At 41.8% G+C, this 24,030-nt stretch overlaps 1 protein-coding gene across 1 annotated transcript; it reads left to right on the top strand.

Moving 5' to 3' along the window:
- Nucleotides 1-9,209: 9,209 nt before the first annotated feature.
- Nucleotides 9,210-19,549, top strand: LOC126352043 (uncharacterized). Its single transcript, XM_050002653.1, has 4 exons — nt 9,210-9,335; nt 12,209-12,341; nt 16,711-17,040; nt 19,318-19,549. Exons 1-4 carry the CDS (start codon nt 9,239-9,241, stop codon nt 19,331-19,333), a joined length of 576 nt encoding a protein of 191 aa, XP_049858610.1. The 5' UTR covers nt 9,210-9,238; the 3' UTR covers nt 19,334-19,549.
- The last annotated feature ends 4,481 nt before the right edge of the window (nt 19,550-24,030 follow it).

Here is a 24,030-nt window from a genome sequence, read left to right as displayed (position 1 = left end):
CAGAATCGCCGTTGGACTCTGATTTTCAAGGAAAAATCCTCATTCGACTTGAAAGAAGTCAAGAAGACCGAGGTCTCATTGACGATGGACGTGAAACAGAGTATCATTACAAGCTTTTGGGGATGGTTAAGGGACACAAAGTGGATGTTGGTGGCCATTAGATGATCTATCAAGAATAGCCGTTTCACGAGACCGATGTGTGGATTTAACTCCACGACTAAATCTAACGATCTCCCAAATACAGTTGTCTGCAGACGTTGCAACTACATCGAGTTGTATTTTATTGACTTATTGTTTATCGGAGAATCAGAACTGTGGTGTCACCGCCAGACACCACACTTGCTAGTGGTAGCCTTTAAAGCGGCCGCGGTCCGGTAGTATACGTCGGACCCGCGTGTCGCCACTATCAGTGAATGCAGATCGAGGGCCGCCACACGGCAGGTCTAGAGAGACTTCCTAGCACTCGCCCCAGTTGTACAGCCGACTTTGTTAGCGATAGTTCACTGACTTCTACGCTCTCATTTGCCGAGACGATAGTTAGTATAGCCTTTAGCTACGTTATTTGCTACGACCTAGCAAGACGCCATTATCAGTTATTATTGTGAATCATGTAATGTCCAGAGCGACGTTCACCATTAATGGATTAAAGTTAAGTATTCCACCAGCTACGTCCGCTATTCTCAATTCTAATTCCCTTGTCATGTTCCAGACCTCACGCCAGCCTGCATGAGCTAAAACGCGTGCATTTCGGCCTCCTTTAGTAACACGGTGTTGGCTCTCCGGCCAACCACAACAAGAACAGTGGACCTCTGCGTGATGTTCAGTTGCGTATGACCTACTCAAGGCACTGCAGAAACACATTCGTTTATTATGGAGTCAGGATTTTTAAACTGGACCATGAATAAAAGGAGGAGTGTACTCTTGGCAGATGTATACTACTTCAGTTTACAAAATGGTTTTCGTCGCTCATTCGTCTGGAGAACCGTCTCACATTCATCTCGAGAATATATTGTAGCCGTTAAAATAGCAGGAATATTGTGAATAGTGAATGGATGTAAGGACGCATCTTCGTTGATGGTCGGAGGAAAAGTGCTCCAGACTTACGGCATATGTATCATCGAGTTGTTCTGGCGATTGTAGGTGGGCTGATCCTGAACAACTCACATAACTTTTCAAAAATGGTTCAATTGGCTCTGAGCACTATGGGACTCAACTGCTGTGGTCATTAGTCCCCTAGAACTTAGAACTACTTAAACCTAACTAACCTAAGGACATCACAAACATCCATGCCCGAGGCATGATTCGAACCTGCGACCGTAGCAGTCGTACGATTCCGGACTGCGCGCCTAGAACCGCGAGACCACCGCGGCCGGCCATAACTTTTCAGCACAGCTGTTTTTCGGGAATGAGATCAACCACCAATGAAATTTTGAACATTTCTTTCTTGCTTTACATCACGCAGCTTATTCAGTTTTTGCTTGGAACACGAACATTTTCAAAGTAATTTAATTTCCAAGTGCACACCATCGCGTGTTTATCGTAGACAAATGAGTATGCCGACCACACAAATTATTTAAAGGACGCCACTGTTGTTAATCTACAGAATCACCTACGCTCATTGCATACATTAAGACGTGATTCAGCTACATGTTCATAATAATATCAAAGCTGTAAATCAGTTCATATTACTGCTCGAATGTTACAGACACAAGGTGGAATGTGTCAAAACGAGTTGTCACTTCAGCACTGGCGGCATTTATTTACAGCCACGATATTATTATGAACATACGAGTCAGGTACATCATGATGTAGAGATGAGCGTAGATAGTTTGTGTATGTTTCCAGCAGACGTGTCCAGGAAGCTGATTGTTCGAGAGAGGGCCAGATTTACATACATATCAGGTTGATCCGGGCCCAGGGTGCTAAGAGAAAAGTGAGCGCCGAGAGACGTCGATCGCCATGTATATTTTCAGTAGACTTAGTAGCTGGCCGGTTCGAATCCTGCCTCGGGCATGGATGTGTGTGATGTCATTAGGTTAGTTAGGTTTAATTAGTTCTAAGTTTTAGGCGACTGATGAGCTCAGAAATTAAGTCGAATAGTGCTCAGAGCGATTTAGACTTAGTAAAAAATAAAAAATACCAATACTGTTGCTAGTGAAGCGTTTGGCTCATCCTAGATCACTTGGATTGATGAGGGAGGGGGGGGGGGGGCGAAGGGCGACTGATCGTGTTACTGGTTGTCACAGCATGTTTTACTTCGATTCATAGGCAAGTTACTGCAGCTTCGGTTGTCAGTTACGCATCACGAAGAGATCATCCTATTGCGATGGAAATTGGTTGATGTGATGTTCATATACAGACAAAGAAATGAGACGAGGTACCGGCAGAATTAAAGCTGTGAGGACGGGTTGCGAGTCCTGTTTGGGTAGCTCGGTCGGTAGGGCACCTGACAGCGAAAGGCAAAGGTCCGAAGTGCGAGTCTCGGTCCGACACAGAAATGATTACAATTACAGAAAAATTGCTGTCTAGGGCATCGCCATGCAGATCTTAAGTGGACATTGGGGTTCAGGGCCTCAGTTCGGAGCGGAAACCATCACTGACAACAATTCTACTCCAGTCAATGAGATTCCAGGCCGAAGACGTGTCTGAAGACATTCCGTACGGTGGTCGGATACCAACGTGGATGTCGTCCACCATACGTCCCGACAAACAGGATTTGGGGTGACATTTCTTTCTGTACGTCGACGATATTCTGCGCTCCGTTTTGCTGCCTTCCTGGCAAGCCATCCTGGGCTTACATTCCAGCAAGATAATGCCAGCCCGTCCACGGCGAGAGTTTCTACTGCTTGTCTTCGGGCCAGTAAGGTCACCGGGTATCCTCCCAATTCAGAACGTATGGAGCATTTTGGGCAGGGCCAACTAACCAGCTCGGGATTTTGAAGATCTAACGCGCCAGTTGGACAGAGTTTGGCACGATATCTCTCAGGAGGACATCCAACAACTCTATCAGTCATTGCCAAGCCGAGTAAAAGCTTGCGTAAGGTCCAGAGGCGGACCAACGTGTTATTTACTAGCTCAGTTTGTGAAGCTCTTTCTCTTGAATAAGACATGCAGTTTTTTCTGAAATTGTCATCATTTGTTTGTCTGTCCTTGTATTTCACATTTAGCAGAGAGTAGTTTTGTTAGAATGAAAACGGAAATTTACACCTCCCAATTGGCAGTAGTGACATTAACAGGTGGAATTTTAACATTCAGTGAAAGCATTTATGGCGGTGAAATGAGTAGCGTAGATATAGGAATGGAAGCGACCTTGTTGTTTGTATTAATGCTGAAGAAAGTGAATGGGGGAGGGGGGGGGGGGAGGGCGTCGGCGAAAAGCCGCTACCTGAGACCTTACTGTCCATGAAAACTACCTAAAGGTAAGATTTGATGGATTGAAATTGAAAATGGAGTTATATATTTTGAAATGTTGTAAGAAAAAAGGGAAATAGCTTTTATATTAAAATGAGCTTTACATATTGAAGATTTTTCAGTCTTTTTCCATCTCCAGCGCGTTGGAGAAAATTAAAACCGATGTGTTAAGTGTAAGTTGACTGATTGCCGGAAGAAGTAGCAGATAGCAGAAAACCAAGATTGGCCGCCACACAGTTTACGCGAGGAGACGGATCAATACTGATCAAAAATGGTTATCAAGTGTGAATAATTGCAAATGAAAGTATTATGGTAAGTACAGGTTGACTCTTACATAGAAGATAGCAGCAACCAGCCACGCCTATTTCCCCCCATTTCAGGCACCTCAACACGTGCTTCTGTGGAAGCAGAAAGCCCTACTTGGAGGTAGAAAACCCTTAAATGTTCCTTGTAACAGAAACTGCCATTGTCTTATGTATCGGCATGTTCAATAAAAGCATAACTGCAACATTTCGTACTCTTCTGGCTTCTTATAAGGAAGGGAAACAATATGAAATAGAGTGAGGTACGTCACAATAACATAGCAAACGATAATGACTGCCTCACACAATACGGAAGAGTGGTGCACTTAAGAGAGTGGTGTGGGCCTACTGTGAGCCAGATAGCAGCCAAAAACAACTTACTACTGGCTGAAGCCTTCCGATTTCTAACGATTAAGGACTTGGGAGTTAGGAGCTGATTGGCCAACATACAGCTCATGTACTGTATGTATATTTCTTCAGTATCGTCATTAACAGCTTTGTTATTGTGGAATAGATTTTACAATTTCTAAATATACACTGAAGGAAAAAAAAAACTGCAAAGCCAAGAAGGAGTTGAGCGACATAAAGAAAAGTTGATGGGCGTCTTTCTATATCTAAAAGATGATGTTTTAAAATTTCGCGCCAGTCGGATTGCAGTGGCGTTTGTAGCGCCACTATCAGAATGCACATCAGGTTTGATTTAAATACACGCTGTAACAGTCGTGAGCGTTAGTTACTTTTGATTCTGGACGTGGTGAGCTGATGTAAGTTAAGAATGCCATTAAGGCGTCAAAGAAGCCATTATCAACACCTCTCTCAGTTTGAACGAGATCGTGTAATTAGCGCTGCGGTACCACAGAAAGACTTCGTAGGAACGTAGCCACCAAAAATGATCGGACTCTGAACGGTCACATGGCATCACCAAGAGGGAAGACCATCGTGTTTGGCCTTTGGCTCTAGCGCTTCGTGCTGCGTCTGCAGCACCAGTTGGCACCACAGTGACACAACGAACTGCTACAAAAAGGTTACTTAGACCATAGCTCCGAGACAGGAGCCCTGCAGTGTGCATTCCACTACCCCGAAACTACCGCCATTTGCGACTTCAGTGGTGCCAAGCGAGAGCTCACTGGAGATTGGGATGGATTTCTGTCGTGTTTGTTGCGTTTTCTGACGAAAGATGCTTCTGCCTCGGTGCCAGTGATGTCTGTGTGTTGGTTAGAAGGTCGGTTGAGGGCGTGCAACCAACCTGTCTGTATGCTAGACATACTGAACCCACACCTGTAGTTATAATCTGGGGTGCGGTTTCGTATGACAGCAGGAGCACTCTCGCGATTATCGCAGGCACCCTGCCTGCAAAGTTCAACATCAGTTTGATGAGTGGGACTTTTGCCCTGCCATTCATGAACGGCATTCTAGGTTTTTTCCAGCAGGATAACGCTCGCTCAGATACCGCTGTTGTAACCCAACATGCTCTACAGATTGTCGACATGTTGCTTGGGCCTGCTCGATCACCAGATCTGTCTAATCGAGTACACATGAGGCATGACCGGACGACAACTTCTGCATCATCCACAGCCAACTTCAACCATCCCTGTAGTGACCGACCAAGTTCAACATGCATGGGACTCCATCCCACAAACTGATATCCGGCACATTACGACACACTGCTTGCAAGTGTGCATGCTTGCGTTCAACATTCTAGTGGTTACTCCGGTTATTAATGTACCAGCATTTCACATTTGCAATGGTTTTTCTCGCGTTTATATAAACCTGTGATCTTGTAATGTAAATCACTTAACATACAGAGTGACACACGATACGTCACTTGATTTGTTTCATAAATAACACATTTGTTGTTGACAAGATTTGTAATTTATTGATGTTGAAGTAAAAAATACAGCTTTGAAATACAACCTAATGAGTCACATGTTCAATACGCTGCCGTTTTGGTTTACAACTTCTTCTAGTCGCACACATGCATTTGTGAAGTTTTCTGACACAAATCTTCTGGAATGGCGCGGCACTGCTCCACAATGATGGCCCTAAGTTGCACTGCATTTTCAGGTTTTTTGTGGTACGTCTTTTCTTTTAGGAGCCCCCAAAGGAAGAAGTCACATGGGTTAATCTCCGGGCTGTGGGGCGGCCACATTCCTTCTCCTGCATAACGTTCTGGAAACCTCTTTGACAATACCCTAAGGCCAAGTCTTTCGTATAGGAAATCAAACACAACATCGTCAGCATGGGGGCGTGCTCCATCCTTCATGAACCATTGTGTGTGCAATGGAAGACATTAGGCCATGAGTTGAGGAAAGAACTGTTTTTGCAGCATATGTAAACAGTGTTCACCAGTTACTGTAGTATCGAAAGAGAATAGATCGATGATTCCATGGCTTCACATTGCGACCCACATGTACACTTTCTCTCTGTAGGTGTCTTTCGTGTGGATTTTTCGCGGAGGTTCAAGTGCTCAGAATATAACGTTCTATTTGGCCACAACACTGTTTATTTAAAAATAAACTTCGTCAGAAGACCATGTGTTGTGTGGCACTGCCTCTTCGTGTGGCTCGATTCCACTCCTTGCAAACTGCAGTCTCCGCTCCTTATCTCTCGCAGTAAGTTTATGTGCCACAGTCATCTCGTATGGATACAAGCGAAGGTCGGATTGAATAATTCTGTGTGCAGATCGGCGTGAAATTCCCAACTTGGCACTGGCTCTTGTTGTTGATTTACTCAGGATACGAGTCAAAGCCACTCGAACTGCTTCAATGTTTTGCAGCGAATGTACGATACATGCTTATGATCGTTGACACTTCAAAACGGATCCATTACCTTCAAGCCGGCCGCGGTGGTCTCGCGGTTCTAGGCGCGCAGTCCGGAACCGTGAGACTGCTACGGTCGCAGGTTCGAATCCTGCCTCGGGTATGGATGTGTGTGATGTCCTTAGGTTAGTTAGGTTTAAGTAGTTCTACGTTCTAGGGGACTAATGACCACAGCAGTTGAGTCCCATAGTGCTCAGAGCCATTTGAGCCAATACCTTCAAATTTTTTGTGTAATCAGTGTATTGTCTGTGCGGTGGGAGCCCACCGTGTGCCTAAATGAGCACAAAACCTCCTCCGTGTCAATTTAACGATGTTTGTCGCCAGGAGCAGTAACACAAGCTTCGTCTTTTGTGCGACGGAAGGGATGTGCAACGGAAGGGATGAACTCGCAACGACATCTGACGTAATTTCAATGAACTGCTGAGAGAACGATTCGAAAGCTATTGCCCCAATAGTATACTTGTAGGATCAAAATTCAAGCGAGTGACTTATCGTGCGCCACCATGTATACAGAGGGGTCCAAAAAAAATGTACCCACTGTTTAAAAGTCCATAACTTGCAAACCAATTGACGGAGTTGTCTCATTTTTGGTGAAAGTGTAGCTTAAAGTCCAACTTAAAGATATCACTGTAGGTGTTCGAAATGGTCACCATTAACACCCACACACAAACGATGCTGCGGAACTGCAGCACGAACTACTTATTGCAACGCGTTCAGTTGGATATTTGAACATCAATGTACGATGGATTCTCGAAGTTCATCCAATGTGGGTGGGGCTTTTGTCGATAAACGACGTCCTTCAGTGTTCCCCACAGGTAAAAGTCCAGAGGAGTTAGACCTGGGGAACGTGGTGGATACTCCACAGCACCTCTACGGCCTATCCATCTTTCTGGGAGGTTTTCGTCGAGATACGCCCTAACACGATTTTGTTTGATACTCATTTCTCCATTGCCATTGAACCTCATTGATGTTTTCGTACTTAAAATGCTACTTCAGAACCGACTTCATTTCATCGAATGTAAGCCTTGCACCAACCATGTTTACTCGAGTCACTAGGCGCAACTAAGAACAAAACACTATCTGGTGACTGTGAACCGACAAAACAAAACAACGCAATACAACGCTTGTGTGGCGACTGCCGGAACTACAAACTATTACGCTACCAAAGATCAGACAACTCCGTCAATTAGTTTGCCAGTTATGGACTTTTAAACAGTGGATACATTTTTTTGGACCCCTCTGTATTACCTGGACGAATGTGTTCCCAAAATTTGCTTACTCCACATTAATTATTTTTTGGTATTACGATATTTTTCCCTATGTCAAATATCTTATCGTTTTTGGGAAAGTGCTCTCATTTAGTTTAATGGAACTTATTTTTTGGAATTTGTGTATAGCTCTTTTCTGTCGTACAAGCTGAATCTTCTAACGCGCCCATACTCTTCACAAGGAGACGGCACGACCGTGGGGTCAGGAATTTGTCGGCAATTTTTTGTGGTGAAAGAGGACCTTTAACACCTCATGTGGCTTAAATATTAGGACGCACTACATGGAAAATCCCGGGAAAAATCGATCAAAAGTTTCTTAGGTGCCTTATAAAGTGTCAGTATACTGCCGAGCCCCTCCTGACCTCGGTGTTTAAGGCTCGGATTGTCATGCCAGAGGTCTCGTGATCGATTCCTCCTCTGGCAATTTTTTTTTCTTCTGTTTCATTTTGTTTGGTTATCCCACCAATTATTCAGAAAGTTTCCCAAACCTACATTATCTTTAACAAATTAGTTAAATTATTGTCCAAAAACACAGTTCATGGCAGTGGGTTTTCCATTTTTCATTGTAAAGTATATGAGGAGAAACATTGCCTTTTTAATGAGAATAACAAAGTCGATTGGGAAACATTCAATTTTTATAGAAATAGTAATTATAAACAAGAACCGCAGTGCTAATTATTATAAAAACAAACAAAACAATAATTTTTGCAACATCTTGCGCAACATATAAAAGCAATTTTTTACAATCACAGGGCCTTTGCAATAAATCTGTACAAAAACATGCCCCATTAACATTTACGAAATGTTTCGAGTTTCTGACAATTTTGAGGCAAACCAGGCATATTAAATCATGTCTCGGAATATTGGTGACGATGATTGATGGTGAATTATAGAAGGAATTTTCATACAATCTTCCCGGGAATTAATTTCATGGATCTCCTGTAACAATGCCCTGCAATTTTGCAAGCAACAGAAGGAAAAAAAAGTGCCACAGGAGGAATCGAACCCGAGACCGCTGCCTCATGGGTCCGAACGCTAACCATGTAGGCCAGACAGCGGCGTCAGACTAGAGTAACATTTTATACTCATAAGGCACCTAATAAACTTTGGATCGATTTTTCTGGGGATTTTCGGAGTAGTGCGTCCTAATATTTTAACCACGTGAGGTGTTGGGGGTCCTCTTTCACCACAAAAAATTGTGGACAAATCCCCGACTCCTTGTAAGTCCCTGGAGGAAGAGTAGCCGGTACGGCCCTGACCTGGGACCGGCCAGCGGCTCATCCGGTAGGCGAGGCTGGTTTCTGGGAAGGCCCGCAGCTAGGCCGTCGCTGGCTAGCCCGCTCGTCCCCGCCGTTTCGCGAGGGACGCCGCCGTCGTATATAAGGCGGCGGCGGGCGCGGCTCGGCGCACTACCGCCTTCCTCCCACCGCGTGTCGCCATGGCAGCCGCAGGCAGCCCCCTAGCGCGGCTGGCGCTGCTCCTGCTCGCCGCAGCCGCCGTCGCGGCCCTCGACGCTGCGGACCAGCCGGCACCAGGTGAGGGCTCTCCGTGCTGTGCCTTACTCGGCTTGTCATTACCCTCACAGCCCACGAGGGGCCTTCTGGCAACGACGCTCTCCGTCTCGCTACCGCGAATTAAAATTTCACTTTGTAGGTCTACAGGCTTTCCGATGATAGTTTAACAGTGTTGTAGAAGATCCTTCACTATTTCCATCTTGAACTGGAGATACACTGATGTCTAAATCGAGCGCAAATGAAACTGCTTTCGTATTACCGTCGTTGCTGGCCAATGTGGCCGTGCGGTTATAGGCGCTTCAGCCTGGAACCGCGTGACCGCTAATGTCGCAGGTTCGAATCCTGCCTCGGGCATGGATGTGTGTGATGTCCTTAGGTTAGTTAGGTTTAGGTAGTTCTAAGTTCTAGGGGACTGATGACCACAGATGTTAAGTCCCGTAGTGCTCGGAGCCGTTTGAACCATTTTTACTGGCGTTTGATACAGTGACTGTTCTGGAAATACATGAAGTTGTGTACCGACAAAGTAGGCTTCAAAGACCGGCGTTTACTGCAAACTCTTAACTCACGGGGTAATTTTTCTGTAAGGTACACTACTAGAAGCGGTCTCTGGAAACCCAGTGTTTCTACCAATATTCGAGGCGTAAATAATTTTAAAACTGTAATGAAAGTTATAAAACATCTGTTTTTGCCTCATACGCCGTCTAAGGTGGGTCTGCAATGATTAGAACATGTCCAGCCAACGTAAACAGAAGTGGTACCGTGCAATTTATTGGGCATTGTAATTTTTTTTATATAACAGTCATCTGTGACCGGTACATATACGGACACGGTTGTGTGTACAAGGTACTTTTTGATTATAAGTGTTTTATTTATGACAAACCTTTGTGTAATGTGCTACATTTTATCCAGTATAGGCACTTGGTGCAGGGAGTGGCAACTGACCCTTAATATAGACAAATGTAATGTATTGCGAATACATAAAAAGAAGGATCCTTTATTGTATGATTATATGATAGCGGAACAAACACTGGTAGCAGTTACTTCTGTAAAATATCTGGGAGTATATGTGCGGAACGATTTGAAGTGGAATGATCATATAAAATTAATTGTTGGTAAGGTGGGTGCCAGGTTGAGATTCATTGGGAGAGTCCTTAGAAAATGTAGTCCATCAACAAAGGAGGTGGCTTACAAAACACTCGTTCGACCATACTTGAGTATTGCTCATCAGTGTGGGATGCGTACCAGGTCAGGTTGACAGAGGAGATAGAGAAGATCCAAAGAAGAGTGGCGCGTTTTGTCACAGGGTTATTTGGTAAGCGTGATAGCTTTACGGAGATGTTTAGCAAACTCAAGTGGCAGACTCTGCATCGCGGTGTAGCTTGCTCGCCAGGTTTCGAGAGGGTGCGTTTCTGGATGAGGTATCGAATATACTGCTTCCCCCTGCTTATACCTCCCGTGCAGATCACGAATGTAAAATTAGAGAGATTAGAGCGCGCACGGAGGCTTTCCGGCAGTTGTTCTTCCCGCGGACCATACGCGACCTGAACAGGAAAGGGAGGTAATGACAGTTGCACGTAAAGTGCTCGTCGCCACACACCGTTGGGTGGCTTGCGGAGTATAAATGTAGATGTAGATGTAGATGACAACTTGGCGTGAGGTTCCAACTCAAAATTTACGAATAGGACAAAATCGTCCATTTAAGGACAGCAGAGGGCACACAACACTTTCTTGGAGACGCTGCACTAGATCAATTCCCGTCAGTTACTGCTAACTGTGATCTTTACGACAGGAAATTACGAATCCAAAGGCACAGAAAATGATATTCCACAGACACGCAATATGCTCAGAAACCACCCATGAAGAACCTCTGGAAGTCTAGAAATAAGTAATCAACTTGAGATCTGTTGGGGATAGAGCCAGTTGTGTTTCACAAGCACATTTTCTGAATCTGTGCCAGATATCTGTCAATAGATAGTTTTCTTCGAGATAACAATATTTCAAAACGTTGGAACTTCCATCCTCAGACAACAGGGGTGATATATTTTTGATGCCAAAACAGCTGTTTTGTTGAATAAAGCTTCCTACATAAGAACAAATTTACCTTTGATATTTTTCTTACTTACCAGTCAATTGAAGTGCTATTTTTCTTTAACGAGTCAGTCTCATCATACAAAGCCTCAGATGCAATGATGCACGGAGCTGTGCATTTGACAGTATTGGTTCGTTTCAGTTTTTTATGGAACAGATGACAGAACTGATTTTAGTGACCGGATATTAAGAAAGTAAAGTTCGCTGACTGTTCACAAAATGTTTGTAGTATTTTGGGTTACCAGTACTGCGATAATATGCTGGAGCTTTCTGAGTATGGATTAGCAAGGAATGTATAATTTATACACCCAAGTGTGGTACGAAAAGTCGTGGTTTGTGTTTTTTTACAAAACAGTGTTACAAAGATATTATATGGTTAGAGGTTGTGTTGTATGATGTAGTGGTAATTGAAGGGATCTTTAGTCATCTCATATATACACCAGAGATCCATTCTTCCAGTTTGGATGCACACCATGCTTGATTTCTTGTCAGAATCCAAAATGGTGCATGAGTGGTTAATGGGCAGATGACGCTATGCCACTAGCATACAGCAGGCTGGGAATTTGGGTTAGATGGAGAGAGACAGTTAAGGTGATCATTCAAGTTAAATGGGAGACCTGGGTTCAAGTCCTGGTCTGGCACAAATTTTCACCTGTTGCCACTGACTGATTTCATGGCACAAATCCAGCTAATGTCATACAAAATCTTTGTATAGCTTTAACTAAGAGATAGCCTTTCCTTTCTTTGTTGCTACATATCATGTGCATTAGAATTTAATTTCCTTTTCTTTCTGTCTTGTTTCTCAGAAGGAGATTCATTTGAAATAGCAGCAGAAGTTGGCCCAGCAGAAAAGCGGGACAAAAGAACTGTTTTGCTTGGAGCTGGCCTTGGTTTTGGGAAAGGGCTTTTACTTGGTAAAGCTGCTGGTTTTGCCCTTGGGTAAGTCACATTTAATGAATTTCATTACAATATCAGTCATTAAAAGCAGTTACAAGCGACTTAGTTCATGAAGGAATTCTGAATAATGTTCTTTACTTGGTCAACATCCTTTGTATTCTGTCTGCATACTGAAAATGAGATGTTTCTAACAAGCAGGAAGTGAGGAATTAGATAATATAGGTGACCTTGTCATTTATATAACAGTTTGAGATCATCTGCTCATAAAACAATTCAACAACCCTCTGGTAACTATTTTTATGACTGGTAGTGTATAATATTCAATGCATGCAATATTAACAGCACACAGTTTTCTAGAGCAAAAAATAAATGTATCTGAAAATTGTTTTAATAACATTTAGATTCTGAAGCATTTCTTATAATTCTGCAAACCTCATTCTCACTGAAATTTCTGGAAGTAATACCACAATTCATAAATTATTGTGATTACTGTGCATTACTGAGGCATCTGTTGGCAGAGGAAGGTAATATCTAGATTACTGTGAAATGCTTGTAGGGAACTAATTTTTTGAAGTGTTTTTAGAAGTTGCTGTAATTTCTCTAATAAAGGCTAATAAAGGCAACTGTTCAACTGAAGTTAAATGGTGAGTGGCATATAGACAAATGTACCAGATAGGAAAATAGCATTAACTTTTGCTCTTTCCCAGGTGTAAGTGGTCTGTCTCTCTCTCTCTCTCTCTCTCTCTCTCTCTCTCTCTCTCTCTCTCTCTCTCTCTCTCACACACACACACACACACACACACACACACACATACATATAGAGAGAGTTGTCCTATGTGAGTGTTTGTAGTTACATGAGAAAAAGGGTGAAAGCTTGTATGATTTTCTAATTTTCTGCCTGTCTGAATGTGCAATGTATAATCTGTATGCAAGTTAAGTGGTTGCTTTTCCTAACTTTGTGTATTGCATATGAAATTTTGATAAGTGGTATCAGTACTACAGGTGGAGCACAATCTACCTTTTGTATAAAAATGATGTCTATGCTAGCCAAAGGCTTTCAGCATAATGTTCAGCCTCAATTTTGAAAATGGCCTTGCCAGATTAAAGCGAAAAATCAGGGCACACACTTTCTCAGAGGGGTGGGAACCTGCTACTAAAAAAAGAATAAAAAATGATAAGCAGCTTGAGGATTTAGAAGGAAATGGATACCACTGCATTAAAGTCATGAAGAGTGCACCTACAGCGCACACTGTCATATCAGAAAAAATCAAGGCAATAACTGTTTGGATTTTTGGGTTGGATTTCCTCAGAGGCAGGATGGGGAAATACACGAATAATGTTTGAAAAATTAGAGAATGTAATGTTGGAAGTTTCAATTTTGTAGGAAAACTGAAGAATCTCAAAGGAAAAATGAGTCAGTTAAGGTTACAATTAGTAGAGTCTAATGGATTGATAATGCAGTGTAGTGACCAACTTACTCTTCTGAGGACTGAATCAAAGCCAGTATCAGTCACCAGTATGCAATTTCACATGTTCATGCCACAAAATGAGAAAATAAAAGACTTGATAATATTTATGAAGGGTGATGATACCAAGATACTAATTGACTGGAACATTATATTAATGGAGAAAAGGAATGGCAAAATTACTGGAGAATATAGAGTAGAGTTCTGCCAACTGTTTCATCTCATAAAATCAGCAGAGCAGAAGGTAGATTTTGAAAAGAACAGGATATATGAGAAGATATCAAACTGACCACATTATGATTTGGCAGTGAGTTAGGTAGACATACTTTCAGACCATAACTTAACAGTGAGGTTTAAGTTCAAGAGGATGGAAAAAAAGTTTTAGGGGAAATGGAATATTGAAAATTTAGGACAGAATAAGAGCAAGTGAAAATTCTCCCATGTGATGAGAAATGATAAAATAAAAGTGCCACGGGTAGTTAAGCGGAAGACAAAAGGAAGGTAGAACACAATAGGCACAGTGAAAACAGATGAACAGCAGCAATGGATAACTCAAGAAATTTTCTAGCTTAATGACAGAAAGTACACAGTACCTAAATCATTATGCAGAAAAGAAACCGTCTAAAGAAGTTGAGAAAGAAATGGTTTTAGACAAACTAGTCTGGTTAACAGACAGATGAAATGTTGATTGATGATACAAATGGAAAACCTTTCTTAAGTACAGAGAAGTGACCAGATAGAAGTCACCACATGTATACTGCTTGTTGAGAGATCCACAGAAAGACAAGTGTGTGGCAATAAAATAACGGGAATATTGCTATAAAATGTTTTATTTCAAAAATATATGTTTTTAGTTATTGTCACCCTTAATTCCCCTCCTCTATCTGTACAACACTGTAAGTGAATTTTCCATGGATGGAAAAGTGAGCCCCTGGATGATGCATGATGCTTTTTCTTTCATTGCTTCAATTGACTGAAATCTTGCTCCTTTTAATGCAGATTCGGCTTTGGGAAATAGATAAAAGCCACACGGTGCTAAGTAAGGTGAACAAGGTGGGTGTTCTATCGCTAGCTGCTGTACTCCACTGAAAGCCTTCTAACAGGCAATTCAGTATGGTCCAGTGTGTTGTCTTGATGCGGAACCCATTACTTCTTGTTTCACAATTTGGGTCGTTCTCTCTCATTTTCTCACACAGTTGTGCAAGAACCCAAGGGTAGTAATGTTATTAATAGTTTGATGTTGAGGAACTCAGTGGAGGTACACAATTCATAATATGTATAATAAATCATCATCACTTTGAATCTTTATTTGTTCATTTGAGCTTTTTTCACTCTTGGTGAAATTGGATCCCTTCAGTGCTTGGATTGGTACTTAGTTTTTGGATCAGAAGTGACAAACCAAGATTCATCACCTTATCACTCTTCCAAGAAATTATGATCATTTTCAATGGTATTCACGGTGTCAGTACAAATTTTTCACAAATTTTATTTTGTTTGGTTGCCATAATTTTTGACAAATTTGCACACATTCTTCTCATGTTAAACTGGCTATGCAAAATTTGCCTTATGTACTCTTTGTCAATTCCTATAGTTTCAGCAATCGATCAGATGCTCACCTGACAGTCAGACCAAATAACTTACCTACTTTTCCAACTTTTTCATCTGTTTTTGATGTTGGAGGTTTCCCAAGCATGAGTCATCTTCAATGTCCTCTCCATCTTGGAAATCTGTGAAACACTCAAAATCTCATGTACATGATAAACAGTCTTTGCCATACACTTATTTTAGTGAAAGATAGGTTTCAGTATAAAATTTTCAAAGTTCTATGTGAAACTTGATGACAATTTGTTCCTATATTATTACATTTATCATTTTTCTGCAAAACAAAATAACAGCTCTTACACAAACAGAAGCCACGAGCACACTGATTTGTCCACAGACACCAGTAATGCTGCATTTGAACAAGATGGTTACATGCTTCATAGCTATTGGTCATTCATCTTAAGGCACGTGCATATTTACACTGTGGCATCAGTCCCATTATTTTATAGCGACACTTTGTAATAAGAAATATGTCACCATAGAGATCATGAATGTTAAAAGGTATAAAAGGTTTCTATGAAACATATGAAATATGTAATAGTTAAGCTGACTGTAAGATGTACAGAGATAAGAAGAAAAAATTTAACAAGATGATGAGGCAGATATTATGGTATAAATATCAAATTGAGACCTCATAAAATCTTCATATGATGCTCTGGACACTTAAATATATGGAATATCTGCAAAAGTAACAAAACACTGCTCACAGTATCTAGCAAAGACTCTGACATTCCTCATGAACTTATTAATCAAGAAAGGGCTGTTCTCAACTTGTCTGAAAAAGAATAAAGTAGTGCAAATTTATAAATTTGGTGACAAGGAGGATCCTGCAAACTATAGATCTATAATGATTGGCAACCACCTTATCAAAAACTGTAGAAGAGGCTATGAAAACACTTATAAAATACATAGCGAAACAAAATATCCTAGATTAAGAACAGCATGGATGTAGGAAAGGAAAATCTATGAAAACAGAAGAAACAAATTTTGTGACACATAATCAGATAATTAGAAGAAGAAGAGAAAGTTCGTAATATATTCCTGGAAGCCTCGAAAGTGGAGAAGAAGTCAATGTGGAAGCAACAGATGCTCCAGTAATAGGACAAAGGTTTGACACAGTGCTGAATAAGTTGAGCTCTTGCAAGTCATTGGGAATTAATGCTGTACCTTTGGATCAGTGGATATGTGGGGGAGCTATAGAAATTAGAAAATTATTTCAGATATTGTTAATGATACTGTACTTATTTTCCAGTGCTGTTAAGAAGTTTCAAATCAGTGTATTTTTACGTGAAAATTAACTTAAAAACATATTGCATACAGTAAGGACTCTTTTCTACTTGCAGGAGTACATTGAGAGGTGGCTATGGAGGTTACTATGGAGGTGGTCATGGCTACTATGGAGGTGGCTATGGACACAGATATAACTATTATCCATCTGGTGGTTATGGACACAGATATAACTACTATCCAGATGAAGGATATGGCCACAGATATAACTATTATCCCCATCACAACTATGGTGGAGGTTATTATCCAGGAGGTGGGTATGGTGGAGGCTATGGTGGAGGCTATAGTGGATCACACAGCCAGTCCTCAAGTGCAAGCTTCTCTGCAGGCATTGGGCCGTACACTGGAAGCTTCTCTGCCAGCCACTCATCTGCAGGAGGATATGGGTAAGAGCAACTTTAGTCTTTCAACTTACCACTTATATTTTGCATCTGTAAAACAGAGATACAAATGATGGAGGTAGGAGAGAAACGGTGAGAATGTGGGGAAAAGGTAGTGATGGATGAAGGAAGATAATAAGTATGGGATTTGTTGGGGCAGGAAAGTATATTAGAAAGTGTATACTACTGAAATAACTGGATTGCTGTTAAGTGACATATAAGCTTATTGAAAAAGAAGATACTGAAATATGCAAGTTTTCTCAAAGAAAATTTAGTAGTCCTTTTATATGCTACTACTCTAACAATAAAGCTGTCTATGAAACTACTGATCAATTTCCTAATTCATGTAAAATTTTCACATGAAGATAAAACACATAAAGTTTATAATTTTTATTTAGTATCAATGAATATTTAAGATCTGTGTTGTATTTACATAAAAATTAGGAATCAGAATATTGTCATTTGCTGTAATTTGTATAGTTGCTCAAATTCTGATTATTTTTGGGTTCTTATGACAGTGTTTTTAATTCATAACAACAATGCATGTGTCTATAAATTTTTATTAAAATGGATATTCTTACAATGAGAGACATAAGATTAAAGAAACATCTTAGAGAACAGTAAATATGTTATCCTGTACATTGTTTCACATGTTTCTCGTTCATCAAATAAACACTGTGGAAGCAAACATGAACTCTGGATTTTAAATTATTGCTAACATCAAGGTTATCATGCAACAGAAGATTTCATGGTAGGGAGGATGCAACAGGATGTCAAGACAGGGGAGTCATTGATAGATACAGAAGTTTCACAGGGAAGTGCTGTGGGGCCTTTTCTGAGGATGTTTTGTATTAATGTTCTAGCAGAAAATATTAATAGTAACCTCAGACATTTTGGAAGATGACAGTTATCTACAGTGAAGTAGTATCTGAAAAAAGTTGTGCAAATATTATTCTGTTCTTGATAAAATTTCAACTGGTGCAAAGGTTGACAGCTTGCTTTAAATGTTCAGGATAGTAAAATCATACACTTCACACACACACACACACACACACACACACACACACACACACACACACACACACACACACAAACAGAGAGAGAGAGAGAGAGAGAGAGAGAGAGAGAGAGAGAGAGAGAGAGAGAGAGAGGGAGAGAGAGAGAAAGGAAGAAGCATAGAATACTACATCTGCAATCTCAATGAGCTGCAACTTGAATTGGTTAGTTCATACAAGTGCCTTGGTAAATAATCACTTAGACTCATCCATGGGGAAACCATGTGGTAGACTTCAGATTATTGTTAGAATACTAGGGAAATACACTTAGTCTGCTAAGGAGAATGCTTACAAATCACTTGTGTATGCATGATGCATCTTAAAATATTGTTCAGTTTTGTGAGTCCCATCCCAAATAGGGGTAACAAGGAGTATTGGATGTATATATATATGGTCACAGGTTTGTTTGACCCATAGGAATGTTTCACAGAGATTTTGAAAGAACTGAACTGGCAGACTCTTGAAGATGATGTGAATTATCTTCAGAAAATCTACTTCCAAATTCCAAGAACCTGCTTTAAATAATAACTCTAGGAATGTGCTACAACTCCCTACTTATAATGCTTACAGTGATCAGGGATCCCAAGAGCAAGATTAGATTAATAAAAGCATGCACAGAGGCACTGAAAGAGTTATTTTTTCCATGTTCCATAAATGAAAGGAATGGGGAAAAGCTCTAATAACTGGAAAAATGGAACATACTCTCTGTCATGTCCTTCACAATGGTTTGCAGAGGATAGAAGTAAAAGTAAATGTAGATGTTGATGTTGAAATAGTATTTGCTCCATTTCTGTGATTATACGACTCTTTTTTTATGAATTTTCTTGTCTAATTTATCCTTTCATAAACATGTATCATTATTAATCAAAATATCCACGCCTGTACTGCTGGTCTACAGTGTCCAACGGGCACAAAATTTTGGCTATCATACATGTCGCCATCATCAGGTGAACTGACGGACTGAGCTCCTGTGAACGTGCCAGTACGGAGATCCGTACGCTATGGCTGCTCAGGCCAGTTCCCGCTGAGCAGCCATAGCGTACAGATCTCTGTACTGGCACGTTCACAGGAGCTTGTTCCGTCAGTTCACCTGATGATGACGACATGTATGATCACCGAAATATTGTGCCCGTTGGACACTGTAGACCAGCAGTACACCTGTGGATATTTTGATTATCAAATATGCCGGGAGAAACTCAAGAATCACATGTATCATTATTGTTCACAGGTATGGGAAGAAATGAACATTTGGCCTGGATCCACAAAGCATATGGGAGATGAGGGGTAACTGCACTAAAATTACATGTGATGTTTGTGTAACAGTCTCATCACTTGTCATTTTTGGGCAAAAAATATAATGACATTTATGTCACTGCCAGTATTATTTAATTTGTCATATACTGTACTTTAGAATCTAACAGCCAAAAATAAAATTTTGATATTATAAAAATCATGGACAATATTATTTCATTGATCTCTCAAGTACCTTACATTATATTCATAGACACGTTCCAGAAATTTAAAGAGATTGTACATAATCAATAACAGAAGAAACATGGCTACTTGGGCATACAAAAAACATGCAAAAGAAAATATGATTTTCATTAATTACTTCATGAGAAATGATGTGAAATAAAATTTAATTAATTTTATTTATATATTGTATTTTTTTAAATGGAGACAGCAACTGGTATCTTTTGCAAACATCATAGCATTTTTTACAAGCTGAGTACAGTCATATATACATATGTGATTATATATACATGATACAAATGTACCATTATACCTAATATGGCACAACATTGGGTGTTACATCATACCTATTGCAAATATTCAGATTTTACACAACTATATATATAAAAACAAACACACACAGAATTACGAGCTTTTGCAACTGGCAGTTGCTTCGTCAGGAAAGAGGGAAGGAGAGGGAAAAATGAAAGGATGTGGGTTTTAAGGGAGAGGGTAAGGAGTCATTCCAATCCCGGGAGCGGAAAGACTTCCCTTAGGGGAAAAAAAGGACAGGTGTACACTCGCACACACACACACACACACACACACACACACACACACATATCCATCCGCACATACACAGACACAAGCAGACATATTTAAAGGCAAAGAGTAAGGGCAGAGATGTCAGTCGAGGCGGAAGTACAGAGGCAAAGAAGTTGTTGAAAGACAGGTGAGGTATGAGCGGCGGCAACTTGAAATTAGCGGAGGTTGAGGCCTGGCGGATATCGAGAAGAGAGGATATACTGAAGGGCAAGTTCCCATCTCCGGAGTTCGGATAGGTTGGTGTTGGTGGGAAGTATCCAGATAACTCGGACGGTGTAACACTGTGCCAAGATGTGCTGGCCGTGCAACAAGGCATGTTTAGCCACAGGGTGATCCTCATTACCAACAAACACTGTCTGCCTGTGTCCATTCATGCGAATGGACAGTTTGTTGCTGGTCATTCCCACATAGAAAGTGTCACAGTGCAGGCAGGTCAGTTGGTAAATCACGTGGGTGCTTTCACATGTGGCTCTCCCTTTGATCGTGTACACCTTCCGGGTTACAGGACTGGAGTAGGTGGTGGTGGGAGGGTGCATAGGACAGGTTTTACACCGGGGGCGGTTGCAAGGGTAGGAGCCAGAGGGTAGGGAAGGTGGTTTGGGGATTTCATAGGGATGAACCAAGAGGTTACGAAGGTTAGGTGGACGGCGGAAAGACACTCTTGGTGGAGTGGGGAGGATTTCATGAAGGATGGATCTCATTTCGGGGCAGGATTTTAGGAAGTCGTATCCCTGCTGGAGAGCCACATTCAAGGTCTGATCCAGTCCCGGGAAGTATTCTGTCACAAGTGGGGCACTTTTGGGGTTCTTCTGTGAGAGGTTCTGGGTTTGAGGGGATGAGGAAGTGGCTCTGGTTATCTGCTTCTGTACCAGGTTGTGAGGGTAGTTGCGGGATGCGAAAGCTGTTTTCAGGTTGTTGGTGTAATGGTCGAGGGATTCAGGACTGGAGCAGATTCGTTTGCCACGAAGGCCTAGGCTGTAGGGAAGGGACCGTTTGATATGGAATGGGTGGCAGCTGTCATAATGGAGGTACTGTTGCTTGTTGGTGGGTTTGATGTGGACGGATGTGTGCAGCTGGCCATTGGGCAGATGGAGGTCAACGTCTAGGAAAGTGGCATGGGATTTGGAGTAGGACCAGGTGAATCTGATGGAACCAAAGGAGTTGAGGTTGGAGAGGAAATTCTGGAGTTGTTCTTCACTGTGAGTCCAGATCATGAAGATGTCATCAATAAATCTGTACCAAACTTTGGGTTGGCAGGCTTGGGTAACCAAGAAGGCTTCCTCTAAGCGACCCATAAATAGGTTGGCATACGAGGGGGCCATCCTGGTACCCATGGCTGTTCCCTTTAATTGTTGGTATGTCTGGCCTTCAAAAGTGAAGAAGTTGTGGGTCAGGATGAAGCTGGCTAAGGTGACGAGGAAAGAGGTTTTAGGTAGGGTGGCAGGTGATCGGCGTGAAAGGAAGTGCTCCATTGCAGCGAGGCCCTGGAAGTGTGGGATATTCGTGTATAGGGAAGTGGCATCAATGGTTACAAAGATGGTTTCCGGGGGTAACAGACTGGGTACGGATTCCAGGCGTTCGAGAAAGTGGTTGGTGTCTTTGATGAAGGATGGGAGACTGCATGTAATGGGTTGAAGGTGTTGATCTACGTAGGCAGAGATACGGTCTGTGGGGGCTTGGTAACCAGCTACAATGGGGCGGCCAGGATGTTTGGGTTTGTGAATTTTAGGAAGTAGGTAGAAGGTAGGAGTGCGAGGTGTCGGTGGGGTGAGGAGTTTGATGGAGTCAGGTGAAAGGTTTTGTAGGGGGCCTAAGGTTCTGAGGATTCCTTGAAGCTCCGCCTGGACATCAGGAATGGGATTACCTTGGCAAACTTTGTATGTAGAGTTGTCTGAAAGCTGACGCAGTCCCTCAGCCACATACTCCCGACGATCAAGTACCACGGTCGTGGAACCCTTGTCAGCCGGAAGAATGATGATGGATCGGTCAGCTTTCAGATCACGGATAGCCTGGGCTTCGGCTGTGGTGATGTTGGGAGTAGGATTAAGGTTTTTCAAGAAAGATTGAGAGGCAAGGCTGGAAGTGAGAAATTCCTGGAAGGTTTGGAGAGGGTGATTTTGAGGAAGAGGAGGTGGGTCCCGCTGTGATGGAGGACGGAACTGTTGCAGGCAGGGTTCAATTTGGATAATGTCTTGGGGAGTTGGATCATTAGGAGTGGGATCAGGATTGTTTTTCTTCGTGGCAAAGTGATATTTCCAGCAGAGACTACGAGTGTAGGACAGTAAATCTTTGACAAGGGCAGTTTGGTTGAACCTGGGAGTGAGGCTGAAGGTGAGGCCTTTGGATAGGACAGAGGTTTCGGATTGGGAGAGGGGTTTGGAGGAAAGGTTAACTACTGAATTGGGGTGTTGTGGTTCCAGATTGTGTTGACTAGAAATTTGAGGTGTTGGGGGAGTGGAGCTGGAAGTGGGAGATTGAGTAGATGGGAGAGACTGGGTCTGTGTGCAATGAGAGGAGGTTGAGGTTTGTTGGAAAGGTTGTGGAGGGTGAGTGAGTTGCCTTTCCGGAGGTGGGAGACCAGGAGATTGGATAGTTTTTTGAGGTGGAGGGTAATTTACTTCCAAACCATAACCTAAAATTTTCAACGCTTTCAACATAACCGCTGCTATAAAATCCATTGTTCCACGTTTACAAACATTTCGTGTAAACTCGTGAATACTATTTCACAGGTTCAGTTCCTTTCACCCATTACACAACCATCTCAGTTTTTTCCAACAACTTTCGTTTTATTTCCGTTCCCGTTTTTTTCCCACATAACCGATCATTTTTTAGCAGCTTCCCACAGGTTTACACGTTATTATTTCTTCATCAAACAATTGTTAGCCTCATTCTCATAACCTGCCAGTACATAACCAGTACTTTGAATACATTTACACACATATTCTTCGAGATTTTATTCGAAAATTTAGATCGAATTTTATTTTTTCGGAAATTATTTTTTCGAAACTTTTTTCGAAAAAATTTTTTTTCGAAATTTTCTTGAATTTCCCCACCCTTTAACGTGATCTGGAGACAACATAACTACCCAACCTTTGCACCCATTGTTGTTCACCAACCTAAGTTCAGCGCATGATCAACATAGCTCATCTCAAACCAACACTTTTTCGACTTTTTTCACACCTTTATCTCTCCCTATATAAATCTCTATTTACTTTCACTTTAACCTCATATTACCCTTTCCACCTACTAATACCATGTCAACCCCACAACATCCCTACAACGACCCCATTAAATTTTATTTACATTCCCTCCGCAAACATGCCTTCACCCTAGCCAGATTACGCTCCCATATTTTATTTACTCAGGCTTGTCTGACATTTGGCATTACTCCCAAAGGCCTCACTCTTAAAGTTCCCATCTCTGGCTGCAATCCTTCTTTCCATCAGTCCTTATACCAGTTCCAAACAGCACAATCCATAGCCCTCACCCGCCTAATCCTTCACCTATACATCGACTCGGCCAATGAACACACCTGTCAACTCCTATCCCAAATCAAAGTCCTCAATCTTTCCTCTCCCACATCCACACCGGCTGTACATAGCATCCTCCTACAGGCCAACCGCAAATTAGAACAACATGCCACCCTCCACCTCAAAAAACTATCCAATCTCCTGGTTTCCCACCTCCGGAAAGGCAACTCACTCACCCTCCACAACCTTTCCAACAAACCTCAACCTCCTCTCATTGCACACAGACCCAGTCTCTCCCATGTACTCAATCTCCCACTTCCAGCTCCACTCCCCCCAACACCTCAAATTTCTAGTCAACACAATCTGGAACCACAACACCCCAATTCAGTAGTTAACCTTTCCTCCAAACCCCT

The sequence above is a fragment of the Schistocerca gregaria genome, chromosome 1 (assembly GCF_023897955.1).
Source record: "Schistocerca gregaria isolate iqSchGreg1 chromosome 1, iqSchGreg1.2, whole genome shotgun sequence".
Lineage (NCBI taxonomy): Eukaryota > Metazoa > Arthropoda > Insecta > Orthoptera > Acrididae > Schistocerca > Schistocerca gregaria.
This window is presented reverse-complemented; position numbering and strand designations above follow the sequence as displayed.

Bases quoted from the DNA above. Each gene is read 5' to 3' on its own strand.
- LOC126352043 (XM_050002653.1), top strand. From the start codon at position 9,239: ATGGCAGCCGCAGGCAGCCCCCTAGCGCGGCTGGCGCTGCTCCTGCTC. The intron at 9,336-12,208 runs GTGAGGGCTCTC...CTTGTTTCTCAG, and splicing joins TGCGGACCAGCCGGCACCAG to AAGGAGATTCATTTGAAATA. The intron at 12,342-16,710 runs GTAAGTCACATT...TTCTACTTGCAG, and splicing joins GCTGCTGGTTTTGCCCTTGG to GAGTACATTGAGAGGTGGCT.